This window comes from Urocampus carinirostris, chromosome 2 (assembly GCF_059441175.1).
Source record: "Urocampus carinirostris isolate Australia breed hairy pipefish chromosome 2, RoL_Ucar_1.0, whole genome shotgun sequence".
In the NCBI taxonomy this organism is placed as follows: Eukaryota; Metazoa; Chordata; class Actinopteri; order Syngnathiformes; family Syngnathidae; genus Urocampus; species Urocampus carinirostris.
In genome coordinates, this window is record NC_142350.1 from 10,399,749 (window position 1) to 10,420,357 (window position 20,609).

Here is a 20,609-nt window from a genome sequence, read left to right on the forward strand (position 1 = left end):
TGGAAAAGTATCAGCGTCAGCCTCAAACAAGTAATGTAGAGTTGTAGTAATACAGTACTGTATATAAATGTATGTAAATACAGTAATAATACAGTAATGTTTCCTGTGCAATTACACATTTGAAGTTTTTACTCCGTTCAAGTTTAAAAGTTAAATATGCACATAAAGAAGGTCTTGTTTTTTGTTGTTCCCCTCGGGAATTTTAAAGCTTTATTGTCTATGTTGACTATGTTGTTTTTGTTTGCCGACTCTGTCCTGGGAGTGTTTCTTGTTTTTTGGCTTTTCATGGAAAATAGATCTTGATGTGGACAACAGTCTTTTGATAAAATTGTCTCCTATTTAGCAGAGAAAATGACTTTTGATTGTTATTATTTGTTAATCAGTAATTCCTTTTTTTCACACTAACCCAGAGAAAGCCCAGAAAGGAAAGTCAATGTACATTTGAGCAGGACAGATGAGGTCCAGTGTGTTGATTGCTATTGATTGGTTTTAAGTAACAAGAGATTTTTGCACTTTATTTTATTGTATTTCGAGGCAATATTTCTTTTTAATAATTTCAGATGATTGAATGATAGAAAATGGTTATGAGTTGTTGTTATGAGATATGTTATGAGTTTTTTATATAAAGGACATTTGTATTTTGTGCCTGCTGAAATTAAAAATGACTGACAGAGTCATAAGAAAATATTGCTTTATTTATACAATCATATTGTAATATATTTGTTGTGTTTTCAGTCGGTTAAATCTTGGTTTCAGTAAAGATTGGACAGTCCGGCCCTCGGCTTGTAGCCAAATGTTTTATTTGGCCCTCCGTCCATTTGACTTTGACACCCCTGTAGGAATCCAACCAACCAACCAGACAGTACTCCACCGAGTGGTGATTGAAAGAATTGCTGATCTTTCAAAATCAAACTCCCAATAGAGTATTTGTTTATTGATTTGACAAAACTAACCAAAAAGTGAGTCATGACGTCAGATTGGTGGCACTGATCTCGTCATAAAACGGGAGATTCATAGACAGTTCTTCACCTAGCGGTGCTTTAGGAATTACAGTTTTTAATTTGCACAAAAATGTCCAAAAATAAGAAAATTATATATAGTTGGTGGAAAGTAAATCTCCAAAAATGAAATACAAATGTAGGGACAACTTTTGTCTTTTCTTTTGCTATTTTTAATTACAGAACAGCGATAAGAACGGATTGCTTTGTACAATAAAACAAAAAACATTAAAAAAAAAAAAAAGTTCACAAACAGTACCCCAGCTTGAAAATACAAAATTTGAGCATTTGTGAGTGTTGGGTTTACATTGTTTCCATGACAACCCTGCACATTTGTATATTTTTCCTACACAGGTATTACCACTACCTGTTCTCGCACTACCTGCCTGCGTCTCTGAGGACGCTCGTGGACCAGACGTCCAACTGCGAGGACATCCTCATGAACTTTTTGGTTTCCGCCGTCACGCATCTACCGCCCATTAAGGTGGCGCAACGGAAGCAATACAAGGAGATGCCCCCTCCGCAGGTAGGTAACGCTGTCCTCAATTGCAACTTTAGATATATTTTTTGTCTAACGTAAAAAGGTTTTGCAAGTTGTTCGTACCCACTGGCTCAAAATTATTCATCCACAATCCAGATTTTTTTTGTAAATGGTCTGCATTTATATGGCGCTTTTCAAGTTGCTATACAATGTGCTTCACACTCACCCATTCATACACACACTCACACATTGATAGGCCTTGCACGGCTGCCTCAGTCTATCGGGAGCATTAGGGGTTCAGTGTCTTGCGCAAGGACATTTTGACGGTTAACTCGGAGTTTATGTGTATTCACTGTAGTAGCTATCGAATATATCATTCATAATTATTGTATACATTATGAATGCATTCAGTCCTAATTACCATTACTTGTGTATCTTCCTTTTCAAATTACTGCAATCCCTCACTACTTCACACTTTGCGACATCTGCATCATGGGTTGAAAAATATTCCGCGATCCATTATTCATAGTCAATAACTTTGGTGAGCTGGGGCAAGCTGAGCACATATCATAACTTATGAAAAAGGAGTTATTGCCATTGACTGTACTTTTTTTTAAATACCCACAAAACTCTCTTCTATCTCTGGGCATCTAGATTGTCTTTGACCTTGTTTTTTTGGTGCTTGTTTTCGGTTCTATTACACAATAGTGACATCTAGCGGTCAAGTAATACAAACCGTCTTTTTAATGTAAGTCTGGTCTTGATATATGCCAGCCCAACCCCCCACCTCCAAAAAAAAGGAGTCCAGGCTGATTTCGTTAAAAAAAGGACATTTAAGATCATTCTATTTGTCTGATTTTATATCTTAATGGTTTACAAACGTCCTGTTCTTGCTACCAGGCCACAAAGAACGTCCCCTGGGCCAACCCAGAGCATTTCAACCAGCGCCAGGAGTGCGTCAACACCTTCGCCAACTGGTTTGGCTACATGCCCCTGGTCCACTCTCAGTTCCGCCTTGACCCTGTTCTCTTCAAAGACCAAGTATCCGTCCTAAGAAAGAAGTACAAAGACCTGGAAAGGGCTTGACGACGACCAATCGAGATTTTGGACAACTGTAATGTCGCTGAGGGACTCGAACTGTCACGTGGGTGGATCAGACTAACCCCAGTGGACTCTGGATTAATGCAAACGTTTGGTTAAGTCCTGGGAAAAGCTACCATTGTCATGGTATTGGACTATGGTTTGGGAATGACTGAGCGGTCTGCTGCAGAATGTCCAGTTATATAACAGGAAAACGTCATGAAATACAAATAAAATGTATTAAATAACACTGCAATGAAAATAAAATTCCAAGTACAATGTTTTTGATTTTAAAGTAGCTTTAAAAAAACATTTTTAGTAAACTTATAATTTTAAAAAGTATCAAAATTAGAAATCATTTTTAAAATGTATTTAAGTATAGACAAAAAGAATAAAATTTTCCTTAGGGAGATACTATCAAAAATGATAAATTATCAGCCAAAAATATTTGAAATATGAGTATTTTTTGTTTAAAAAGTACAATAATTCATTTGAGTTTTAAAAGCATATTTGGTAAAAAAAATTTTTTAAAGATGTAATAGAGTTTAAACAACAACAACCAAAAATTTACTTGGAAATTATTTTCATGTATTAACATTTTCCAGACTTTTGCAGCAGCCCTTTTCACAGCAGGAAGTCAAATAAAAACAATTTGAAAACGCTGACTTTGTCCTGTTTTCTTAAAGAAACTCACTTTTTAAAAAACAATTTTAATTTGTATTAAAAAAAAAAAAAGACATTCACAGGCAAGGAATCCTGAACAAACGGAGTGTTGTGGAAGACTCAATAGAACACAAAAAACGCACAATTTCAGTACAAAACACCTGAGATGTTGTGTACATAGCTGCCGTAATGAAACAGAAAAACTTGTTGGACCTGGTGGAATACAAACAATTCAGTACATGAAAATTTCTCAAAAGTGTTTTGCTGCCCTCTTGTGGCAACCTTCAGGAAGGAAGGGGGCAGGGCTTTCTCATTTTCTCAATGTCAACATGGCATTGACGTCCCATAGCAGGTTCCTCATCTGGTCCATGAGGACCTTCATCTCCTGGTTCTTCTGACGTACTTTCTGCAAAAAAAAAAAAATGTGACGGTAAATTGAGTATCGATTTAGTATTATGTATCCTTCCGGAATGAACGTCAAAAGCACCTCAAGGACTTCTTTTCGCTCCTGGTGGACGGAAGGACTGCACGGCTCCACTCGGACGTTGACCAGCTCTTCTCCGACGTAGGGCACAAGCTGAAGGGATAGAAGATTAAAATCATATTGTTATACGTGGATTCACATTCATGCTACTATTAGTGCTTGCACACTGTACTGTATGACTTTTAGATCTTGAGTAAATTGCGAATATATTTATGGATTTGAACAATCCATGTGTAAATACGAGAAAAATATCTATCCATATGGGTGTTGGGTAAAACACGTAATTACTAGCTTACATTTTCAGTTGCAGGAAATTCTTCCGATTATAATTTAGCACTGAGTAACGCTTTGTTTTATTTAAATGGCCCTTACCGAATATCACATTAATACCCATTTCATAGTGCCCTGTTTAGATGTAGCTAACAGTTAGCACCCAAAAAAAAAAATCAAATTTGAAGTAGTCACGTGACTCTCCCATTTGTGAAGACAATTTGCAGCATGCAAATTTCTTATTTCTTAAGTCATTCTTCATTAAATCTGCAACCACCAGGCATTTAGGAGTGATTCATCTGTTCTGATGCACCTTTCCCAACACACCTGTAGGAGGCGATGACGTGTCACATGACAACGCCATCCAAAGCAATGCAGTCCCTGAGCTGGGCCAGCGGTGTCATTTTTAATAGCAGGTTTTACTATTTAATTTTTTTGTTTGTTTTAATGCCTGGTCTGTCGAGTTAGACTGCCGTGAAACATCATTTAGACAAAATTCAAGCATTTCCTGACCTTGAAAACACAACTTTAATTTAATTTCAAGCACCCATAAGAACCCTGTATAATAAGAACCCTTTAATGCAACATGGTTCCCGATTTACTACATTCAATGATTGTTTTCCCTACGATAACCTTTTTTCCCCAACCAATACTGATAATGATATCATTTTTGTTGAGGCCAGTGAATGGGACGTTGATTTTGACATCCATCAGATAAATATCATTTCAATGATCTTCATTCTTATAAACAAATGCGACTATTATTTCCCTTTTCTCATATTTGCAGTTCCACAGACAATTTGTGAATATCAAACTCCTGTGCATTGATAGATATAAAAGACTGCAATAAAATTTGAGTCATCGACTATTAGAACGTAGTACAAAAAGCTGTATTAAGAACGGTAATAGGTCATTCATTTTACCATATGGGTTGGATAAAATGTTTTTATCAAGGAAAGATGTAAATGATTTTTTCAAAACCTAGAGTTATTAAATTTGGTATCAAGTTATTTACCAATTAATTTATTATTTGGTCTAGAAACATTGAGCTTTGTAAAGGATTCTTTGAATGTATCTTTTTCTCACAGAATCAATTTTTGTATTGTATTGCCGTTTCTTTTATTATCTGGCCTAGACGCAACATGCTTTAATCCCCGAAAAATGCTACAGAGAATTATGTAAATGATTCTTATTTTTTTTAGAGAGAAATCAATCCTGATCAATCTACAGTTTATCCTATTATGTTAACTAGACCAGGGGTCGGCACCGGTAGCTCTGGAGCTGCATGCAGCACTTTGCTGCCCCATAGAGGCTGCCTGGCGCTTTTTCAAAAATGATAGATAATGGAAAAATATATGGTTTCTGTAGGACAACAAATATGACGAACATTCTTGATGTTTTCAAATGCATATGGTTATATTCAGTGTATAAATACAGAATGTGCTGTCTTCCTTAAAAGGATTCGATAAAGCTTTTCATTTTTGCGGCTCCGAACACGTACTTATGGTACGATATGGCTATTTCAACATTTTGGGTTGCAAACCCCTGACCTAACCAAAATCTCTTTGAATCTTGGAGAAAATCAACATTGGAGTACGTGAATGACTCATACAAATTATCTTCTAATTCTCACAGAAGCGATATTGGTATCAGGTAGGCAGAGATTTTGGAGTAGCTAAAGGAGCATCCAAAGATTTTTGCATACTGAAAGTGGATGAACTGACCTCGGCGGGCCCCTCCTGCAAATCGGCCGTCATCTCCACGCAGCGCTCGTACAGGAGGCGAAGTTTCCGGAAGAGCAAAGCGAGCTGCCTCAAATGTTCCTGGAGTTTGCCAAAGCGATCCTGGTACATCGCTTGACTTTGCGTCACGCCATTCGGAAGCTGCAATGAGGATTGGATTTAATATCTTCGAAACAAGTGCAAGTTACCTCTTTGCGCTTTACTAGCGGCAACAATTAATCAACAAAAATCAATAGAGATAGTCGACAATGATTTCCATTGTCGCCAATCACGGTCTCTCCAAAGAGTGAGACATCTTGACATGAATATAATCTCTGCTCTTAAGTTAGGGAGCCTTTTAGCTTGGATAAAACCAATAAAGACTACTTGCATATCATGGCAGTAGATCAAAGATCATATCTGACTTGCCTCGTTAGGATTCAAGTTAGCCTGTTCTTGGTTTACAGGGATAAAAATGGTAACCTGATATGAATCAATCATTGATCGCCTATCCCCGAAAAATGGACAGCGGTTTATTTATGGATTTGTTTCTATTGCCCGAGAACCACAGCTAACTGGTTTTATAATTTTCCACATCATTAAATCAACTTCGAGCTGAATTTAAAAAAAAATTACAGATTATTCCACCATCGTTTCAATAGCGACTAGTTGACTTTTAAAATAGACGTAAATTGCAGCTAGAAGTAAGGTTAAGCATAAAAAAATAATAAATCGAGCCCAAAGCAAAACCGAATTTTAATATTTGATCAGCGAGGACTCGGTGGCGATTTTAATTGACTTGACACTAACCTACACCCTCCTACCCTGTGCTTCACTTTCTGGGTACCAATGGTGCCACCGCTGCGTGATAGTGGGACAAATTTCATCGCGTGGATCATTCACCACGCCACACTGTCTAGTAACGAAATTCAATTTGAGTAAGACTGTATATCTTTGTGTGCAGCAGAGGTGACATTGACCAAAAATATTCCATCACTGACGAATTTTTTTAAAAGAGTTGACGGGAACATTTGAAGGCCGATTGTCATTTTGACAGCTTGAAAATTAAACCATAAACCACACAAGCAGTCCTTAAGACGATGGAGTAAAAAAAAGTAAGAACAAAATAATGATTGACGTTTCAGACTCAAAATTCGGGTCGGGCTCAGGATCTTACTTTGAGTAGCAAACATACTTGTTTACCTGTGTGGCTCGCGTGATCTGAAAGATCTCCATGGTGCGAGTGACGATGTCCTGCACGGTTTCCTGCCCAATGCGACATAAAAAGACGGGGGAGATCTCGCGTAGGGCACCTTGGGGTGGCATCGGTTGCTGTCCCACAGGCATGCCAGTAGGGGGCATGTGAGGAGGCTGCTGCTGCTGTTGCTGCTGCTGCTGAGGAGGCATCCCCGCCATACCCGGCTTTTGTGGCAGCGACGCTGCCATTGCAACACAAATCTAATGGAATAAACAATCAATACGAGTTTGTTTTACGATGCAAAAGTGAAAATAAGAGCGAGGGGGAGTTACGTCATAGCTCCAGCAACTCAAACTACGGTGTTAGCATGCTAACATTTCCCTAAACCAATCGTTTTTAACAAACCAGAGGCCGATAAAGAAACAGTTTACAGGACGATAAATGATCAGCATACAGCAACTAACGACGTTATTTAGTAGCAGTGCGTCTAAATTTCCTTGGTTTCAGGCGAGTTTACGTTCTGCGCCCCATGGGATGTGTCCTTTTTGAAGGCATTCATTCACGGTCTTGATCGGTGACATGTGCAAGCGAACAATGTGCGGCTAAAGCTCACTACTGCCGCCCAAAGGTCAGTAGCGGAATAATGGTTAGCGAAATGCTAGCTCGTAATCTATTTTAAATTCAGTTTTTTTTCTACTATAAAAAAAGAAAAATAAAGATAGATACAATAAAAATGTGTTCATTCAAATAAACTTTGGGACCAGTTAATTCAAAGTTTTTTTTCCCCCCAGGAATATCATGTTTGTATTCGTCCTGTGTTCTGAAAAATATTTTTCAACCTGTTTCTCAGACTTATTATTTTTTAAGTTTTTAATGGATATTTTTATGACACATAATATTCACATAAAAAATATATATATATAAAAATATCCTGAAACAGAAATAGATATTCCTTGCAAGATCTGTATAAAAAAATATATAGAACCAAAATAAGAAAAAAATATGTTTAAGAACCAGCCTGAAAAAAACTAAAGCAGTTTGAAAAAATAAAAATATGAAAAACATGCAGAAAATAACAAAACAAAACATATTGTGAATATATATGATAATATATATGACCAAAAAAAGCGTACAAACTTGCATTTCTTCCCCCTATAACAAATCTGAAAGACAGGAAAAATGACTAAATAAAAAAGAAACACATAGTATACAAATGTACTTCAAAATAATCCCTTGAAAGTCAAGAAATTCCACCTTTTCTCCCAATTGAAAGTCCAAAAGACAGAAATAAATATTCAGTAAGGCAAATACTGATGAAAAAGAGGACACGAAAACTGGTACAGTATTACAAGGAACAAACTGAAGTGCATGTCAGTTCTAAAACTCTCCCAAAAAGGAGTGTGAAAAGAAAGGCGGCGATCAAACTCCTAACTAAGCACAGACTCAAAGATGCCTGTTACATCTCTGAAATAAACATTGTTCCTGTAGTTGTAAGTGCTCACATAGGCACAATTCTTGTTTCTTACTCAAGCTTTGTTACTCAAACTGAAAGTGCATCTCTACTGAACTTAAACTAGGAACTAGCAGATATTGCGGACAGAGAATTGTCACCTACCAACTGGTCATTCATCTGACAAATAAGACGACTAGGAGGCCTGATGGACTGGCGGACCCTAAGACCATAACGGTTAGGTTGAGCACAAATAACCTGAGCTTGAAGGTCTGGGACAGTCAAGTCTAAACAGTCAGTATCAGGGGAGTCTGTGTCCGGATGGTCAGTGTTCAATGGGGTCTCGTCTGGGTGGACAGTGTGTGGTGGGCCCATACCCAAAGGGATCATGTTTTCAGAGCACTGTGATGGGCTTTCCGTATTGTCACTTGAAGTATGGTCAACATCTTGTTCGGGGATGTGCTGACTTCCTCGACTGGATGTATCAACTGTGAGAGAGTCAGACTGGGCATCAGATCTGCTGTCTAGTGAGTTATCCTCCACCTCTGGATGAACTTGCTCTTCACCTGCCTGTATCACCCAGTTTACTGTACGGACATCACTGTCTTCAACCGCGTCAGGTAAATCAGGGCATACATCACTTCCATGCATAGCAGCGTCACACCCTGAGTTTTCAGATTCGCTGGCCAGATCATCCTCACAGGGCAAGAAGCTAACAGAGAGCAGCAAATTCCTGTGAACTACCTTCTCTTTGCCCGTCAGGCGTTCCTTGACTATATAGACATTGAGATCAGGCTTGACTGATATGACTTCATACGGGGTCGACTCCCACTTATCTGCAACTTTGCGTTTCCCCGGGACACCTCTGTTGGCGATCAACACCCGGTCTCCCACGACGAGGGGTGATCCTTTGGCCCTACGGTTGTACAGCTTGGCATGGCGAGTCTGTTCTCTGAGAGTATTCCTCTGTACAATCTGAGCAGCTTCATGTAGATCTTTCTTCAGATGCCTTACAAAGTCAGAGTAGCTGACAACAGCATCATTGGTATTAGCATGTTGAAACATGACATCGACAGGGAGACGAGGGATCCTACCAAACACTAGGTAAAACGGTGCAAACCCTGTTGTCTCATGCTCTGTGCAGTTATAGCAGAATGTGAGCTGCTGCAGCATTTGTGGCCACTTTGCTTTGGGCTGAGGGGGAAGGGTTCTGATCATATCTCCCAATGTTCGGTTAAATCGTTCTGCGATACCATTTCCCATGGGGTGGTACGGAGTCGTATGGGATTTCTGCACCCCTGCCATCTGTAGAAGCTCTTTGATCAGTTTGCTCTCAAAATTGGCTCCCTGATCAGAGTGGATACGCCGAGGGAAACCATAGACAAGGAAGAAATCCTGCCACAGACGGCGAGCAACTTGTTTGGCGGTTTGATTCCTGCAAGGGAAGGCGTGCGCCATCTTGGAGAAATGATCAGTTACGACCAGGACATCTACAGACTTGTTCTCTTGCTCAGCAGTCCAAAAGTCTATACAGACCAACTCCATAGGCTCAGAGGTGACTATGTTCTTGAGTGGTGCACGGTTGTGTGGTTCCGGTGTTTTCCCTACTACACAACGCTGACAGGATTTGACATAATTCACAACATCACGTTCCATGCCATTCCAGAAGAATCGTTGCCTCACCAGAGACAAAGTACGGTTCTGGCCTTGGTGACCTGCTGAGTCATGTAAACCGTGAAGGACTTTCTGTTTCAATGAATCAGGCACCACAAACTGGAAGATTTTCTTGGCCATGTGAGGATCTTTCCTTATTTTGTAGAGCAAGCCATTCTGTATGGTGAGTCTGCTCCAATGCTTCAGTAGTTTCATCACACTAGGCGACTCGACAGCTCTCTCACGCCTGGTAGGTCTCTTGTGTCTATGCACAAAGTACATGGTTCTGCTTATTGTGTTGTCCTGTTCTTGTAAACCAACAAGCTGACTCTGTGGGAGTGCCGTTGACTGATCTTCCTTCTGCAGAAGATTGAAGTTGGCATCCGTTCCCATCACTTGACCCACGCCACCAGTGGACTGAGCACTGAGGACAGCAGCAACTTCTTCTGATGTCACAGAACCATTGGAGCCTGATGGAATTGCCCTTTTTACTGACTCATCTGATGTCCCAGCACTCTCGTCTACAACAGCGTGACAGTTGTTGGATACTCTGAACACCTCTTGCACAGTACTGTTGTTCACCCTGTTGACTTGGTCCAAGAGCGAGGTATAGGGCTCGTTAACAAGGCGATGACCCACACATGACCGTACAAATGGCTCACGGCTTAGAGCGTCAGCTACGATGTTCTTTGGGCCAGGAATGTACTTCAGGTCAAAATTGTATGCAGCTAGCTTCGCTACCCACCGCTGTTCACACGCATCAAGTCTTGGTTTGGTCAAAATGTATGTTAACCGGTCCAAATTGTCCCTAGGTGTGAATGAGCGAAAGAGTTGTGTCTGTCCCTGTGTGCCCTGCGATTGGCTGGCAACCAGTTCAGGGTGTCCCCTGCCCACTGCCCGATGATTGCTGGGATGGGCTCCAGCACCCCCGCGACCCTACTGAGGATAAGCGGTACGGCTAATGAGATGAGATGAGAAAATAGTAAATATTGTATAATCTGTAAAAAAAAAAAACTTTCTGAAAAACAAAAAGAATCAAGAAAAAAATAATGAAGAAAGTGGTTGCAATGTGCTTCTTCAATAAAACTAAAAATAAAACATTAAAAGAAAAAAAATAGATCTTTACTTTAATGAGTTAGCTGTTACAAGGAAGTAAATCCAAATTTCCATTGGCAGAACCTTTGACAAATAAGCCATTCAATAAATATTCAACTGGCAACGTATTAAAAGTCTTCCCTTTTTGGATAAAAGTACTGATTACCTACCACATAAAGACACAATTTTCAGGACATCCAATATTTAAAATAATATTTATTAATGATTAAAAAGGCTCCTATTGAGTAAAACAAGCTGTCAAGAGACCTTTTTCCCCACATTCCAAGAATACTCGAGCATATCGTATACTTAATATATAATATTGAATAAAAAACAACCTTTTAAACGACACGGTGTGAAAAATATCAAGTCAAAATATTTCAATTCAAACAAGAGCATCATTCTCCAGAGCATGTGCTGCATTAAACAGTAGGTTATTATATCTAAAATAGAAGTAGAATTAAAAATATATATATAATATAGTAGTCTGTTCAGCCCTTTTAGACTTCTTATAATGAAGGGCTATACAAATAAACATGACTTGAGAACAAAACAGAAAAGTACCTTTTTGTTACAAGTTATGCTAGCAATGTATCCTTTTTTTATCTAATCACAATGTCAACACGGCTACTTTTTATTTGCTTTTTTCTTTTCTTTCACTCGTTTTTTTTTCTTCGCTGTTGAAATAGTCCAGTGAAAAGTAAATATTTTCGATACTGATCGGGATTTGGATTTTATTGCCAAGCAAATGTCCGTTTATGGGCTGTGTTCTGACTGAAAAAAATCTCATAATAATAGTCAAATTATACCCGGTTAATAACGTAAAACATTTAAACATGGCTTATTATCACATAAAAGCTTATTGCGAAGCCGTATAAAGAAAAAAAAATCAAATTTATTCTTCTTTTGACAATTTTTGACTTAATTTTCTGGTAAAAATATACCAGAAAAGTATTTAAAATTGTTTATCTTTATTTATTGAGTAAAATACAAAATATACATAAAATGAGTGTGATTATTTTACAATATTGAGAACCTTTGCTGTGAAAAAAACAAAAATACATTAAGTGAGTGAGCTTTCAAGAAAAATTTAAGAATATTAATCGTTGAAAGTAAATATAGATTATAATAATGCTTTTTGGGTTGCACTACCTAATACAGCGACATGTAATGGTCAAATAATAAACACTGTCCCTTTAATGTATTTTAAAATGGGGGGATCCTGTTAAAACAATAATGTAAAAAATACTCCAAATAATCACATAAAAACTGTCAAGAAATGTAAAACATCAATGGCTATATATTAACATGCACTTGAGATCAAACAACAATTTACAAACAATTGAATGATTCTGAAAATATTCCATCTTTACTGCTCAACAATTTAAGGACATTGTGTTGTGTCTATACCACGCTACTACAAGACATTTTCACAAAATGGATAAGGCGTTTCGTATTTAGCCAAAAATGAACTGATCCAAATTAGAGAACACTTTCAGGTGCCTCCCACCTAATGGTGTTAATCTAGCACACGGCGCTAATTTCATTGATCTTCTGTCAACCGCTATTTAGCTGGCATCCTAACTGCCAGTTTCACTTACCTTGCAAAATGGTGGGCCATTTTTAAATGACTGCAAGACTCCGGCAGATGAAAAGGTTGAGCCAATCAGCCATAGCAAGACAAGTTGATCGTTCCAAATTGGTGATTTTAAGAATTCTTTTGAGTCGCCCACGAAGGCTGGTCGTCCATGGAAGACAAATGCAAGAAAGGACAGGTCACCGCGGGGGATATCAATGGGTAATCCTTTCCACACTGCAGCTGGAATTGCTCACCAGTTCAGGGCTGAACATGGTAAGGGTCTGTCTGGCCATAGAGTGTCTTAAAGTTTAAGAGCATTTGGACACTGCAGTGACCAAACCTTTCATTAGTAAAAAAGTGAAAGGTGGAGGAGGAAGTGGCATGGTTTTGGGCACGTTTTCTGCAGCAGGAGTTGGGCCTCCTCTACAGCTACTGTACATGGCCGAGTGAATGCAATTGTATATCAGAACCTCTTCAAGAGCACATGGTTCCTTTTTTGCGTTCATCACCCAATCAGTGTACAGTCTTCATGCTGGACAATGCTCCATGTCGCACACCAAAACGGGTAAATACTTTCCTTGACGGTCACAACAAAATTAAGGATAAAGCATACCCTGATTCCTGATCTCAACAAAATATGAAACCTCTGGAAAATCCTTGGTGGCAAAATTAGTGTCAAGAAACCCACTACAATCATCAAACTGTGGAGAAAGCTGGAAGAAGAATAGGCCAAAAAAACACCAGAGCAGCATAAAAGGCTAGTGCTGTCTTTTGGCTGCAGATGCGCTAAAGACATTCACAGCAGAACCCAAAGTTTATTTTTGTAAAAATAAAAAACTATTGAAATACATATTTGATTATATTTATTTTAATGTATACAAAAATGTGAGTTTTATTGCAGCAAATCATGAAAATATATCAAAATACTATATAAAAACTTGTAAATGTACTAAAAAATATTCATCTGTTTTGAATTTTTGATAGAAATGTAGAAAAAATGACAAAAAATATAAAAGTTGACAATTGTCATAAAAGGCAGGCAAATTTATACCTATATATTTTTTTCAAATCAATAAAAAAATCTTATATATATATATATATATATATATATATATATATAATGTGTATGTATGTATGTGTCACAATTGCCCATTGCTCTCACCTGTGCCCGCTCGTTTGGCGCCAGCTGCTGCTCATTGCCTGATTGGCTCCCTTCCTATTGAAACTCAGAGCTCTCATTCACTCCTGTCAGTCCGTCAACGGACTGCAAGGCATGCATTTTGACTCTGTCCGGTATCCTGCTCGTGTAGCCAGTATCTGGTATCGATCCCGTCTGTCCCGTCCTGTCCGGTATCTTGCTCGTGTATTGATCGCGTCTGTCCTGTCCGGTATCTAGCTGGTGCATCCTGTATCTGGTATCGATCCCGTCAGTCCCGTCCTGTCCGGTATCCTGCTCATGTATCCAGTATCCGGTGTCTGTCCTGTCCTGTATCTTGCTCGTGCATCCTGTATCCGGTGTCTGTCCCATCCTGTCCGGTATCCTGCTCGTATATTCAGTATCCGGTATCGATCCCGTCTGTCCTGTCCGGTTTCGATCTCGTCTGCCCCTGGCTTCATGTTTTCCCGCACCTGACTTCTCTGTCTCATTTCTTCTACCCAGCGATCGCCGAATCGCTGGCATTTGTGTTCCCCCGCATGACTGCCCAGTTTCCGTAAAATAAAGCTTGGTGTGAAAATGTTACGCGTTTGGGTCCCCCGTCTGTTCGGTTTCTGACATGTGTGTATGTATATATGTATGTATATATGTATGTATGTATACTAATACAAAGGAAACGGCGCACCTTGAGAAATCATAGGTAAAAAGTATCCTGCAGTGAAAATTAGGAAATGCATCATTTAAAAATGAATTGAAATCCTTAGATACTGTAAAAACTGTAGAAGATAATACAATAAAAACTTAAAACTAACCTTGAAAGATTGAAAATAAAATGATGTGAACATAATGTTAAAAAAACAGGCATATAAAAACTGAAAATTATGATACAAAAACATCCTTTTTATTCAAGTCAAGTCATATCTAAAACTCACCACAAACATTTTGACATATCTCCTCCCTCCATACGCAGATTTTTTTTTGGTCGCCCCTGGCGACAATCTCTTATCAGCGGGGGCCGTTATAAAAAACGGGCGCAAAGACTGGCAGCCAGACACAGTAAAAGAAAAGCAACATGGACAAATTGATCCAGTATTTCCTTTTTTGGGGGTTGATCTTCGCATCTGCCAGCTCCGATGAGGTAAACGTATTTTGATGACCTTGAGCCGAGCAAGGTCAAGAGTTGTGCATTGTTTATTTATTCATTTAATATTAAAAACATAGGATTTAGTGGAATTAAACATACATTACCTCGATAATTTCATTAAAAAACAAAACAAATAAAGCTGATTTTTTTAAAGGGGTTTACAAATAATGGGAATTTACAATTGAATGCGGGTTGGTTGGAATAGGTTCGTAAGGGCACTGTTTCCTGTGGTGTGTCTTGGGCAAGTACAGCCTGGTGACGCCCATCCTTTTCCAGGGCAACGTATGTTTCCACCCGGTCTCGAACCGCGTACAATATTTAAATTTGTCTTGTGGGGAGTCTTAATCAGAAACAGATTTTTTTTTAAACTTTTTAAAATTATTTCTAATGTTTAATTTAATTTTTATTTTTTATTTTTAGTGGATATTTATTTTTCATATTATCATATTTTTCTATACTTCATTTTCTTTTTCTTTTTTGTATTAGTTTTTTGATGTACTGTAATTGTTTTTAATCCTTTTTTTATTATTTTTATCTTTAGTTATCATTATCTTTTATGCTTTTTAAAAGTTTTCTGTTTTGTGTTTACATTTTATCTTATATATATATATATATTATATATATATATATATATATATATATATATATATATATATAAAATGGATGGCTGGATACAATTACTTGTTTCTGAACTACGACCACTAACTATATATATATATATATATATATATATATATATATATAAAATAGAGGGGAGGGACAAGTATCTGTACTAGTTAGTGGTCGTAGTTCAGAAACAAGTAATGGTATCCTGCCATCCATTATCTGCACCGTTTATCCTCAGTAGGGTCACGGGGGTGCTGGAGCCCATCCCAATGTTGGCGGGCACTGGGCAGGAGACACACTGAACTGGTTGCCAGCCAGTCGCAGGCCACACAGAGAAAAATAACGCCCCCCCTTATTTACACCTAGGGACTATTTGGACCAGCCAATTAACTTAACATGAGTCTTTAAAAAGTTGAAAGTAGAATATTTTCTTGTTAAGTATGTGTGAACAATGCCACATTGAGTTCAAAGAGCCTTTATATATATTTTTTTTTCCCACGACACCTGTATGCTTTTATCTTACTTTAAGCACCGCTATTCTGGGAGTTGTAACACATTAGGTAGCAGGAATGGGAGAAAGGGAAACGGGGGTTAAGACTCATTTCATGCTGTTTTTTTTGTTAGTGTAGCCTGAAATTGGTAAAAGTATGAAAATACCTGTTTAAAATACAAGTCCAATCACTAACGCAAACCCCCAAAATTGAAAAACGAAGAGTTTTAGTACTTGAGGAATGAGCTGACTGAGGCAGTGAGGATAATTTTAATCCAGGAGATCCTGGCAGAGAGTTGCCAAATTTTAAGTTACGGACAGCACCTTTAAAGTATCATTTATTATTCAGGTGACATGTTAGATTTACTAATAGAATTGGTTATTTGGTATCCGTAACTAGTATCGCTAGCTCAAAATTTCATGTTATGTCATGTTAGTGGAAAATGTTTTTATCGCACACACCTTGTTTTTATTGACTGAGGCAGCAGGTAGTTTACCACCTTTTTCAAGGACAGGCTGTTCATTTCCATCTAAATTTATAGCTTTCTTTTCAGACTGTGATAATATTCCCCAGAATTTTGCTTCATGCAAAGCGTGGTTGATGAGTTCATGCCTTGAAAAAATAAAAAGTTCAGGTGTTTGAGCTTTGCATGTCATGCACGATTTGCCTCCGGAACCGCAAGTTAGTGTTGTCATTCGCATATTATCTACTGGGTAGGAAAAGGACAAGGTCTAGTGAGACCGAGAATGCTTTAAATAATGTTTTTTTTTTTTGTTTTTTTTTTACTATTAGAGCGCATGTTATGCCTTTTCATAATCATAACAACAATAATAATACTAATAAGAGTACTTCTTAAATAAAAAATGAAATGGTGAAAAATTATAATCCAGACAAAATTGTTATATGAATATATTGTTACTATAATTTCTCCTCAAAAAAATCCCCCCGAAAAGAAAAGTTCTTAGTATTTGCCAGTAAATTCAAACATAGCTGAAAATGTCAGAATCTTGACAAAACTTAATGTTACATTGTAAATTTTTTCAAAAGTTTTTCCATTACTATTTTGTCCACCTTACACAATGATGATAAATGTTTATAATTTGTGATTGTTTTTTCCTTATTCATATTTATTTGCTCAGTTAGAAAAATGTCACTAAACTAAACTAAATATAAAAACTGTTTTCGCAAATAGCCCGAATTATACTTAAACTGGGGAAGGGAGTAGTATCGATACCAGGTATTCACAATATTATTGATCCTTTTTAAGATATTGAAACTTGCAACAGTGTATGATTTGCCATCTCGTGGACATTTAATGTGTTACTAAATTAGATTTCAATGGATTTTTTTTTGTAGAGAAAGGGAATTTTACATACAGTACTAGGAATGTTGTATCACTATTATTGACTAATTAAGAGTGGAGTATCGATATTTGGATAATTTCTTTATAGTTTAGCTTCGTAGCTGTTACAGTTCAGACCAAAATTGTCCCTGCTAACATGTTTTATAATTTACAACTTGAACCTTCTTCGTGGCAAAAGTTGAGGAAATAATAAACTTTGATTGTTTTTTTTTTCCGATTGACACATATTTCTTTTTCAGGGACAAACAAAGACCCCGATCGAGAACGTCAGTTCGAACCAACCGACCACGACGCTAACTAGGCTCAGCAGCCCCCCGTCTCACCCTTCAATCTCCACCTTGGGGGCGGGGTCTACATCCTTGGGGACCTCAACTTTGACCCCCGCGGCCCCAAGTGAAAACCCCTCGGTCGGACCCACACCTTCGAAATCAGGGACTTGTTCTTTGGATGAATTCCGAAACATGATTCTGGTGTGCACCGTTTCCGTTTTTATCTGGAACGTGTAAATTGACAAAAAACTGGACTCATATTTAGAAAAAAAAAGAGAAAAAAAACAACCCAATTTGATATTTTTTTATTAACAACCAGCTTGTTGGTGTGATGTTCAAATTTATACACACACAAAAGTTGTGTCTGAAATGGTCAATCAATATTTTTTTTTACCCTTTTGTTGTCATCACATACCTAAATAGTTTTTTGGTCAAGTGCTCTATATGTATACTTCACACACAACTATACAGACATTTATTAAATGACTGCCATTTTACTGCCTATTAGTGCCATTGACAACACAGACATTAACGAGAACGAGTATTTAGCTTCAGATTTTTTTTTTTATGAATAATAATTTTAGTGTATTCTAATCTTTTGTTTTGAAAAGAATTCCTGTGGGGCGGGAAATAAATTCTGAAACTGACAAGGTTACAAAATTCTGCTAGGTGATTTAGTCTTTCATAAAAGAAAAAAAACAAATTAATTGATTGATTAATTGCTTGCATTTAGATGAATTGTATTGATTTGAAAAATGAAATTAAAATGAAAACATATTAATCAAATTATTAAAAAATCAAATAAAAGACATGTACAAATCATTGTTTTTTTTTCCTTTTTTTAATTTATGTTTTCCTTATCTTTTTGCTATTTTGTCCTTTTTATTGTATCCCTTTCACAGCACTTCCTCAGAAACTTTGGTATGTTTACTGGACCAGCACATATTTATTTGGTTTTATTTGGGAAAATACTAATTATTGAGATTTTTTTCTCATTCTTGATTATTGTTTTATGTAATAATGATTGGGGGCTGTGCACATTTATGCAACTTTGCCTATATGCTTTGTTTTGTATTTGGTTTTTTCCTCCTGTCCCTTGGAGAGTTCAAGCTTTGGGTCAGGTAATATTTTGCATTTTGTGGTCCCTTATCGAAAGGGATAACCTACGAATAGAGAAGTCAGGTGCACAATCGGAAAAACCTTTGAAGAGGAAGGCAACTTTGATTCCAGAGATAAAATTGAGATAAAATGGCCAGGCTTCAAGTGAAAGTGTTACGAAAAAATGTTGCCAGAAGGAATTTGTCTTGCAATTTGAGGTATCTTGTCCCGGGTTTCTTTTCACTAGCTCTGCTGGAATTGGTTTTTGTGCGGGTAAGTTACATTTCCATGAATTGAAACAATTGTTTATATAATACATATTATTGCATTATACTGTATGTACTGTATTATATTTATAACAGACACTTTATAAACACGTCATAGACCCTTCTATGATTGCCACCAACATGACTTTGGATGACATTCCAAACACCGTGGACCCGACCGTACCAAACCCCACTGTGAAGTGGACGGCGACCACCAGTGTCATCTCCACGGCAACGAATGGAAATCCTCACTTCACCACCTCAGCCAGTCTGCACTTTGGCCCGTGGGTCTTTTGGGTGTTTTCACGATTGGGACGTTACTAGTTTACTATCAGATTCCAGGACAGCACACTGTTTATCAAATTAAAAAACCTAAAATAAATCACATATTACAGGATTTTTTGAAATGTTTTTGTGTATAATATATCTACCATTTATATTTTTGTGGGTATGGGGGGAATTGAAGAAAATGCACAAGTCCAGATTCACCTTTACGTACATTTTTGTATACATCTAACAAGACCACCATGGCAGTGACCAAACATCCCAATGAGACCTCTGTGGCGACAGCCTAACTTGATATAGAATAAACCTCCATGGCGACCACCAAACCTCATTCAGGCCAGACGGTTGAGATGACCAAACCCAATCCATCCCGGAACTCTATGGCAACAAGACTTCAGTGACAACTACCAAACCTCTTTCAGACGAGAACTCGGATACGGCAACCAAACCTCATCCAGACCAGAACTAGATGGCCACAACCAAACATACCAACGAGACATTATTGACGACAACTAAACCTTAATCTGAAGAATTTTCATGGGACCGAAAAAAACTCTTCCATACAAGAACTCGATGACAGCGACAGAACTTTGTCCAGACCAGACTTCATTGAAGACAATAAAACCGCATCCAGACCAAAATTTCATAGCGACAACCCAACATCCCAATGAGATTTCAGTGATGACAACCAAACCTGATCCATGTAAGACCTCCCTAGTGAAAACCAAACCTCGTCCAGATGAGACCTCAGTTGAAACAACCAAACCCTATCCAGATAATATCTCCATGGCAGGAACCATGCAGTGACAACAGCCAAATCTCATCCAGACCAGAACTCCATTAAGAAAATCCTGACGAGAATTCAATGACAACCACTACAGCCGACAAGAACTCAATAGCAACAACCAAACATGATCCAGATGAGAGCTTGGTGTTGACAACCAAACATCATGAAAACAAGACCGCTATGGCCAAAATCAAACATCCCAACAAGTCCTCGGTTGTAACAACCAAACCTGGCTCAGACAAGACCTCCAAAGCGACAACAAAACTTTATCCAGACGAGACCTCATTTGCACAAACCAAACCTGATCCAGACACAACTCCCCTGGAACAATAACGCCCTCAACCACAATACTTACCAAAATATCAACACAGCAAAGGAAACGGAGCATCAAAGCCACGGTTTTTGCTAATGGTCTCGCTTTTTCTCGGTGTCATCCTCTGAGGAGTTACATGTGTCAATAATCTCATTTATT

General features: G+C 37.9%; 2 protein-coding genes and 1 long non-coding RNA gene across 4 annotated transcripts in view; 2 read left to right on the top strand and 1 right to left on the bottom strand.

Annotated features, from left to right (window-relative positions):
* Positions 1-3,221, top strand: part of ext1c (exostoses (multiple) 1c) — a 93,900-nt gene extending 90,679 nt beyond the window's left edge. Inside the window, exons 10-11 of the mRNA XM_088328860.1 lie at positions 1,353-1,524; positions 2,380-3,221. Of these exons, the coding sequence (XP_088184986.1) occupies positions 1,353-1,524; positions 2,380-2,565 (358 nt within the window). The 3' untranslated portion in view covers positions 2,566-3,221. The remainder of the gene's footprint in view (positions 1-1,352; positions 1,525-2,379) is intronic.
* On the bottom strand, positions 3,126-7,500 carry LOC148371010 (mediator of RNA polymerase II transcription subunit 30). 2 transcript variants are annotated; one of them, XM_088328862.1, is made up of 5 exons: positions 7,350-7,500; positions 6,901-7,155; positions 5,701-5,859; positions 3,710-3,799; positions 3,126-3,628 (listed from the first exon to the last, which is right to left on the bottom strand). In XM_088328862.1, exons 2-5 carry the CDS (start codon positions 7,141-7,143, stop codon positions 3,533-3,535), a joined length of 588 nt encoding a protein of 195 aa, XP_088184988.1. In that variant the 5' UTR covers positions 7,144-7,155; positions 7,350-7,500; the 3' UTR covers positions 3,126-3,532. The 2 variants fall into 2 exon arrangements, with proteins under 2 accessions (XP_088184988.1, XP_088184987.1); XM_088328861.1 differs by having other exon boundaries at positions 6,901-7,480.
* A 7,319-nt stretch (positions 7,501-14,819) lies between these two features.
* LOC148371011 (uncharacterized) lies at positions 14,820-18,250 on the top strand. The gene is made up of 2 exons (XR_015849746.1): positions 14,820-14,966; positions 17,672-18,250. It is a non-coding gene; the product is annotated as an uncharacterized LOC148371011 (long non-coding RNA).
* The last annotated feature ends 2,359 nt before the right edge of the window (positions 18,251-20,609 follow it).